Below are 8,961 nucleotides of genomic sequence, written 5' to 3' on the forward strand. Positions count from 1 at the left end.
ATCGCAGCCAAGTTATTGACTCCATATTTAAACCAAATCCATAAAGAACAACAAAGCTATGCCTGTATCCCTTTTGTCTGGTTAAACAACCCACTGTAGGGATTTGCTGCCTAAGCCTGTAATTGAAAGGCTTTTCTCTCCTTACTGTAAGTTTGTCATTCATGGTTATTTTCTTTTCCTCTGAACATGGAAAATCCTGTCTGATGACAGCGGCAGCATGAGAGTCATCCAAGCCTTGTTAGGCTGAAAAAAATTCTCATTCAAGTTTCACTCTGTATTCCCACATCCCATGACCCCCAGTTTCGCAGGGCTCACCCTTCCACCAGGTTTACTTAGGTTGTGGTACCTCCTAAAATGCCAAAAAGACTCCAGAATCTTAGGCGTAGGACTTCAAAAAGTCCACATGTCCTGAGCATGGAGCATTATACCAAAAGAGGTAAAATATTGTGTGTTGAGAAAAGCATTTCTTAAGAGTATAAAATATGGAGTGTCTATGTTATATTTTGTGCCAGAAAGTTCTGGCTCTAAAAAAGCATAAATTTTACCTGACTTCCTACCTAGAGGATGGATGAGGGAGATACTTAAAAGCCAAAGGCTTCCATTAGAAGTGGAATTAGTTGCTGTGTTGCATTTTTTAAAGTTTTGTTTTGGAAAATAAATGCTGTATGTAAATGTGGATCAGTTACTGTAATGTCTAACTGGATTAAATTTCATATTTATGCTTAGAAGAACAGAGTGTTAATTTTTATGAAGTTCACTTTGTATTTTTAAATGAAATTATTTCATGGTCTCTTGCAGAATGTTTCTATCTCATATAAAAGTTGTGATGATAATGATTGCTTTTCAAAGACCAATCAAGAGTTCACAAAGTTAATCTGTGAGTTCAGTCTCCTCCACAGTTTGCCTAAGTGAAAATTTTTTAATACCTGGGCACACAGTACAGTTCAGGAATAAAATCCCCAAGCTCTTGTGCCCACCAGGTGACACAAAAAGAAACAAAGTACAATAATTCTACTTCCTCATCTGATGGAAAAAAATAAATTCACCGGAAGAACCAAGCACAAAATGTGTATTGACAGATTTTTTGTACTTTTGTGTTTCCTTTCTTCCTGGCTAAGCAGTGCTGTGAGAAGTTAAGCTCACTGTATTTAAGTTTTTTAAAAAGGAAAAAAAAGTTGCATCTTTCTATCATAGTACAGAAAAGGTGAAACAGAATTGAAAATTTGTTACTGTTACTGAGAGACAAACCAGTGTTTTTTGACTACTACACAGTGACCATGTAAACAGTTTGACTTGAATCATAAGTATGAAATGGTTCCTTTGAGCAGTCTCCTGAAAGAGTAGCATGGCAACAAAGAATACAGGAAATAAACTGTTAAATGCCAAGGCTGCTTACAAGGGCAGTGTGCAATAGTATTTGCTTCTCAAGAAGGTGAAGCTTTGGGATACTTGTATATACTTGGTGAAAGGACATTGTATCATTGTTTCAATATTCTTATTTCTGTCTTTAGGCAAAACTTGAAATCTGTGCTTTGAGGGATACGGTGGCCATATACCTAACACCTGAAAGCAAGTAAGTTATGCTGTAATGTCACTTTTTGCAGTGTAATGGAACCATTGGTAAACATGCAAAAACACATAATGTAAATTTAGAATGAAGGAATTTTGCTTCAAATAGAATGTGTGATCTACTGTGTAAATATACAAAAACCAGATTTTATCAGTTGATAGCAAGATTTTATCAGATGAAAGAAAATAGTTACTTTTTTGTTGTTTTTGACTTGGACTTTTAGACACAAACTAATATTTGCCATCAAAAACAAATTGTAAAACTTTTTAACAGCAGTAGAGCTGGTGAGAATAACTATGCTAAAGCCAGACAGAAGCAGAACTTGATTAGTTTTATCCAATTTTTCACAGCAATCTCATAAAACATAAAACAAATAACCTGCCAGATCCATCAGAGAGTCTAGAGATTCATATACTGGCAGGGTTTCCTTATAGGGATATGGAGAATTAGGGCTTTCCATAGCCTTACATAATACCCTGCTCCTTCTCCACACACCTAATCAGGGAAAAGGAATTCAGCCTCACACTGTCTCCTAGAATCAACACCTCCAAAAGGCTTTCAGCAATTTATCATTCCTCACTGAGGCAAGACCAAAGATAAATTAATACACATTAATATAAAGGGAGAAGGAAAAGCATTAGCACCATCAATGGTTGATGCAGCCAAGGCATGTAAAAACAGGCTATGATAGCTCTCAGCAGTTTTGAGTAAAGCTGATTGATTTAAATTTCTAGGTGATTATGGTGGGGATTGGATACAGGCAGATTCATTCGTTATTATAATTACCTTCACTTCTTTCAAGATTGGCACTACATGTCCCTGCAGGTGATAATTTGGTCATCTTACCTAATCAACAGTTTTGTAGGAGACATTGCAGTCTTAATGTGTCTTCATAGAGTCACGCATAGTGTCCACTGGTATCACTGAATTCCAATTCAGAGTACTCACTTGCCTATTCTGATAGTGATAAGACCTCTAAAAGAAAAACTACTAAAAGAAAACTACTTGGCACTGGCTCAAACCCACTGTAATAATTTTCATAGGCACCCTTCTGTAAGGCAGAATGCAGTGGTCTGTCTGCTAAGCACAGAGAGACAAAAATCAATGTTTTATCTGTTCTTCATACACTGATGGTCACTTAGTTTTAGGCAGCAGGCAGGCTGGCCACTACCTGTTAATTTTTGAACAGTCCAGGATGTGACAGTCTTCAGTGAGCTGCTGATTTAACATTTCCTGTTGCTGTATGATGTACAAGCATGTATCTTGACATCAATGTCAAGATACATGCTTGGCCCCATGACTATTTTATGTTCAATTTGCACATGAATGCCAGGTCTCAGGTAAATATTTTGTCTATTTATTGAAAAAAAGAATGGATAAAATATAGCATCTCTCCATAGGATTTATAGACAGAAACTGCTGAGTAAATGCTGAGTCTTGTACTAGCAGAATGTGAGTATTTTTGTTTTCCTTGCAGATCAAGCTTTAAGCAAGCTTTGGAAGCCTTGCCTCAGCTCTCAAGTGGAACTGACAGAAAGTGAGTACAATGCACCTTCTTGTTTCCTTTATGGTCTTTGGAGCCGTTGCTTTTTACTCTTGTAAGAAAACTTTATTATAAAAGGCTTAACTTCCACCGTATTTGACCCTTCTGAATTAGAGAGCAGAAGCCTTTTTGGACAGAGTCAAGAACAAGCTCGGTCCCTACCTTGTTCATGGCCCGTTAAATTACCCAGAGGAGCCAATAGCTTTGTGACATATCCTTCTTATCCATCCTAGTCTTATCAGTTCAGTGTAGCTTTGTATTTTTCTTGTAGTATCAGTGTATTTCAGCCTTCATTGTGAATTTTAGGGTTTCTTGGAGTTCCATTGTTTTGTTTTACTGAAGTTAGTAGCAATTTAAAAAATGTCCAAGAACAAAGTTCAATTTTTGCAAGCTGATGTACGGGAAACTCATAAAACTGGCATATTTCCTTTCAAAAACAAATTAGGAGGGTCTGTGGCTCTTTTTTAACATCAGAAGGAGGAATTTTGGATTCTTCTTTTCCACCGCGATGAACTTTGACAAATAGTTTGCTTTGCTGTGTTCAGCCTGGTATTTGGTAGTCTATTTTACAACCACAGCATAATAAAGAGTAAAACTAGGTCAGATTTGTAATAAGTAGAGTAGTGTTAGTGTAGATGGTTTAAACTAGAGATTGGTTTCATTGTACTTTCCTGCATCAAATTAGTTTGTGCTTAGCAGTGAGAATTTAGAATATTGTATAGACACATGAAGAGACTATGCAGCTCATGGTCTGTGGTCTGTGCCTTCTTCCAGATAGCCTCTGTCTATGTAGTCAAACCTGGTCTTCTCTAGCCACAACAAATCTCAATATACCTCTTCATCTTACTTAGTTCTTAGGCTTTATTAAAGTTAAAAATCAGTAAGGAGAGATCTTTTAACTCAAATTTTCCAAAACACCTGTAGAATTTTTTTTTTTCACTTAGTCACAAGCATCTGAGCTTCATGAGACAAGCGAAAATCAAGAACTGCATCATTATTACATCTGCCTCAGTGTTTTGAGCCCCAGACAGTGCAGAACTTGTTCTGTTTCCCAGGTCACTACATGGCAATTGTCATTGTTCCGGGCAGTTCATTATAATCTACGTGTATTTGTGTAAAAAAACACATTTGTGCTCTGAGAGCTGTTTGTGTGTGTTCATTCATAATGACTACTATGATGCTAAATGATTAATGTGGATATTATTATTTTCCAGAGGAAATCTGCTGAGGAAGCAGATACTGATTTTTTTTTTTGTTTAAATCGCTATTCTTGGGATAGTTTGGTTTTTTTTAGCACACAGTGTTAAAAAGTGGGGGTTTTTTCTGTTATTGGCTGTTCAGTAATGCAGCATGCCAAAAAGTTCAGGTGATACATGTCTGCCCTATATGGCTTGCTTTTGAAATAGGGCAGAAAGTTCCAAGACAACATTATTCCCTAGATTAAGGAGAAAATAAAACACCCAGCCAAGACTGTAAAATAACTTAATGCATGTCCAGTGTTACAGTCAATATTTTCTACAACAGGCCCATCAACACCATTGCTCCTACATTTGTAGTTTGTGGATTATAATAAATACTATCCACTGCACCAGGTACTTTCTCGACAGCTGGGTAGATGCATTAACTATCATTATGCCCCCAAATGAACTCATACACAGTTTATCTGTTAGGGACAAAACAACATGATTGTAGTGAATTAATGTTTCTCCTAGAACAGTCATAATATCTCTGATCTTTCAGTTGTAATAGTTAAGAGAAATATAGAAATACCTTCCAAAGACAAGGCCAAGAACCGAAATTTCCAATTCAGCTACACAAGTAAAGCAGACAGTGTACCTGAAGTCACAGACGGAATAATTAAAACTTGCAGTAATTGTTCCCTTTTCTAATCTTCTAAAGTTGTAACTATTTTCCCTTTACAGGTTACTAGAAGAGCTGCTAAACAAATTCAAAAGCAGCATGCACTTGCAGCTGACCTGTTTCCAAGCTTCTTCTTCAGCCATGATGAAAACATAGACAGCAACACAATGCAGACAAATGGGCTTAAGCATTGTGCATATTTTCTAAACTACTTCAATTCCTTTGAAAACCTAAAAAACTAAAAAGAATTCCACTGTAAAATAAATAGAGATACAGCTTTCTCAGTAATGTTGTGGGGTATCCTGCTGAGTAAAACTTGTGTTCCTACATACTTTGATAAAATGGTTTTCTGTCTACTGTATTGAAATTCTCTGTGGAGGGAATTAAGTCAATTTTGTTTACATACACTTGTTCATGAAGAAATATCCATAATTGTTCTGCAGTCTCAGTTTCACTTGTTAAAAATACATTGAAATGTATTTTTAGCAAATGTCAGCTTAGATTTGAGTATTAGTCATGTTGTTCAGTGTATCAATCTTAATTTCTAGGTGTAGAGTGATACTGAAGAGACTGGAAGACACAAATTCTATAAACTATTGAAAAGTATGTATTAAGCATTCCCCCCCTAGAGCTGACTAATAAATATCCGGATACCATATTAAGTACACTGCTTTTTTTGCATTTAAAATGGTTATGTCTTTTTTTCTCATCTACAGTTTCTGTGTTTGGAAATCTGATTTCTTGGGGGGGAGTTATTTTCTTATTTATTTTTAATTAAACATGTTGCTGCCTCTCGTGTTTCTCCCTTCTATTTGAGTATTGATAGTAGCCTTCACATCTGAAATCTGCTTTCATTGGCAATTAACAGAAAAGCACTCAGAGTTTTAAGATTAGTAGAAAAAATGTCCAGGTAAAATATTCTTTGGTGTTAAGAAGTTGAATAATTAATAGCTTCTCACATAATAAGGAGGAGCACAATACATCATTTCTTTTGCCTCTTCCTTCTTACTTTTCTTGTCTTTCCTTGCTCTTACAGGCTTACTACCATTGTTTTCCTCTTGTTAGTCAGTCCTCTTTACCTCTTTTCACTACTAGTTATAGGTTTTATAGGGGGGAAATAGGGATTCAGGAGAGAACAGTTTTGTGGCAGTTGTTTTTGGGGTAACAAGTGGGTTTCATTTTATAACTGATATCATGCTTGGAATTAAATAATGCAGTAATAATATATTCTTTCTGTAATTACAGTCATTTTGAGTAAATCATTTCAGGAATACTGCATAGTTTTCAAATAGTTTCTTAATGTCACTTCATTTATTCTGCCAGCTTGATTATGTGCTTTTAAAATGCAGCGTACAATTCCTATAATGTAATTTTGGAGAAAGTTTGATGCACATGTAGTTACTTGTTAAAAAGTTTTGTGTAAGTAGTAGCAGCATGTTGAATGGAAGTGTGACACATCAAATATATGTTATTATCATTAGGTATCTGGAGCAATGTTGTTTTGTTAAGTGTCCATTCTGTGGTGGCCATAGTCTCAACTGCTGATATTAACTGAAATAGTCATCCAGTTCTGTGAAAGATTTCACTTCAAAATAATAAAATATTAAGAAATATGGTCAAAAGATCTTGAATTCCTCACTTTCCAAGAAATATTATTTATTTGAATTTTGTAGTTTACAATTTCTGTGTTTGTGTCGGACATGTTCTAAGTATTGAAAACCTATTCTGTTGTCTGTACTGTCTGAACATGCATTTAGACATCTCTTTATTGTAAGATCATTCTTGTACTGATCTTTTACTACAGCAGCTTGTTGCTTGTCTTAAAAACCTAAAGTCAGACTTTCATGTAGGTGCTTCTCTGAAGTAACTTACACTTCAGAGCATCACATTGACAGCAACAAGAAAAATGTGGAATCAATCAAAAAATTCCTTGAATCTCATCTGATATGAGTAAATGTTCATAGTCAAGTCAGAGCACTGCATTTGAATAAATCCTTTGTGGATTAAGGAACTCAGTGAGCATCATGCTGCAACAGGAGGTATTGGAATCCCTTTGCATGGAAGGGATGTTGGGACTGCTGAGGCTTCATAGCCAATGTACAGCAGGCTGCAGTTCCTCTGAAAAGAACATTACAAAAAACAAGAAGTGGTCAGTGTGGGTTTTGCAATAAAAAACTGTTAGAAGATACAATTAGGTTTAAAAATGGTTGTTGGAAGTGGGAAAAGACAGGGAGACCACACCATCAGTTACAGCGTGCAGAGAAGAAATGCAGCAAGGAAATCAAAGTAACAGAAGTGAAAGGCTCTGACATTTAAAGCAAGGTAAATGCTGAAAACAGTACAAGGAAAATAAAGTTAATTATTACATGATCTTTGAACCTCTAGAAAGATCTAAAATTGATACGGACTGGGAAAAAATTGTCACTGAAATAAAAGCCTTGAGAGCTTTATTTCTTACATAAGTGAAAAATAGAGAGATTAATGAGGCTGTAAAATGTATCTGACTTAAAGTAAAGACTTACAGGAAAATTCAACCATAATACACTGTGTTGAGATATTCAGCCTCTGGAAATGTTGAGGCATTCTTCTATTACTGTATTTTGATATTTATTTTGAATAGTCATGAGTAGTTCAAGAGGTGGACAAAAAGGAAATAAAAAGTAAATGCTGCATTCAGTGTAATTAGGGAACAAGATAGAAAATATTTTAATCTCTCTGTAAAGTGATGGGAAAAATACATAAATATAAGGGAAAGTCATTGTATATCTTAATTGAATAGCTCAAATAAGTAGTGTAAAATAATGAAGAAATCCTGTTCCTTCTCACTCATAAAATGTATTTTTAATTGACATTCTTTAGAAATCATTTATGAAATGTGATCGTAGTGTGACATTGTTCAATTTTAACATTTTCCTATAGCTTTTTAAAAGCTCCTTGGTTTATTAATACAGAAAGAACCACAGTCCTGCTGATTTCAATGCCTATGTTGAATTTTAAGGATAAGAATAGGCATGAGATGACTGAGGATCAGGCCTGTTGAATTTTGTGTGCTAAACCCTTGCATCTTCCCAGGACTCTGAGCAGTTTAATTTCACTGTGTGGCAACAGGAGGAAATAAGCAGCAGTTGTGCCTTGCATGGGGCTTTTGGCTGCTCCATAACGTGTGACTGTTGGCCTTGTAAAACAGGTCCAGTCTCTCAACCTTTGCCAAAGCTATTGCATCTCCCTGAAGAGAGAATACTTTATGGTGAAGAGGAGATTTGTTTTTGTTTTCTACCCAGGCAGCCTTTCGCCATCCAGAACCAAAAAACATTTCTGAAGAACTAGGATGTTTCCCTGCTCTATTGGTAAGTAGTGAGATACAGATGGAATAGGCCTATGTATGTTCAGGGGGGGAAAAAAATAAGAATTGATTGTTGATATGAAGGCAGAGGTAATGGCAATATTCTAAAAAATCATGATAGAAGAATTTCATGGAGCTCTTTCACTGCTGAGCCTGAGAAGGAAAACATCTCTTACGTGCAAAAGTCAAATACTTAGCTAAGCAATGCCCTAAGAAATTTATCTTAAAAGTATGCACAAACTCAACTCCTTTTTAATATTGAATGTATTGAAATCCAACTCATCTGTAATGTTGAAGGTACTGATAGGCATTTTCTGTTTCTAATCTAAGAGAAGGTAGAAGATTGCAGTTTCCTAGATACAGTTTTGGCCCCATGAAGAAGGAAGCTTCAAGAATCTTTTGCCATGGTTACCATAATCATCAGAGACAGTCCTGCACAGGGGATTTATACTTCCAAACCTACTGCCAGACCACATTTGTCAGCTCCAGACCACAGCTTTGGATGTGTCCAGCTAAAATGCTCTTGGCTGTGTTTTTCCTGAGGATATTAAATATGGATTGTATCAATAGATACAAATACTGATCTTTGTATCCAAACAGATTTCTAGACTCACTAGAAATGAGGGGATTTGCATGTTTTACACA

General features: G+C 35.8%; 1 protein-coding gene across 2 annotated transcripts in view; it reads left to right on the plus strand.

The window, feature by feature from the left end:
• Nucleotides 1–6,595, plus strand: part of EXOC2 (exocyst complex component 2) — a 126,499-nt gene extending 119,904 nt beyond the window's left edge. For both annotated transcript variants that reach the window (XM_021544771.3, XM_085571326.1), the window contains exons 26-28: nucleotides 1,512–1,573; nucleotides 3,048–3,107; nucleotides 5,036–6,595. In XM_021544771.3, coding sequence (XP_021400446.1) covers nucleotides 1,512–1,573; nucleotides 3,048–3,107; nucleotides 5,036–5,129 — 216 coding nt within the window. In that variant the 3' untranslated portion in view covers nucleotides 5,130–6,595. The remainder of the gene's footprint in view (nucleotides 1–1,511; nucleotides 1,574–3,047; nucleotides 3,108–5,035) is intronic.
• Nucleotides 6,596–8,961: the final 2,366 nt, after the last annotated feature.

The sequence above is a fragment of the Lonchura striata genome, chromosome 2 (genome assembly GCF_050655825.1).
Source record: "Lonchura striata isolate lonStrDom1 chromosome 2, ASM5065582v1, whole genome shotgun sequence".
Classification (NCBI taxonomy): Eukaryota; Metazoa; Chordata; class Aves; order Passeriformes; family Estrildidae; genus Lonchura; species Lonchura striata.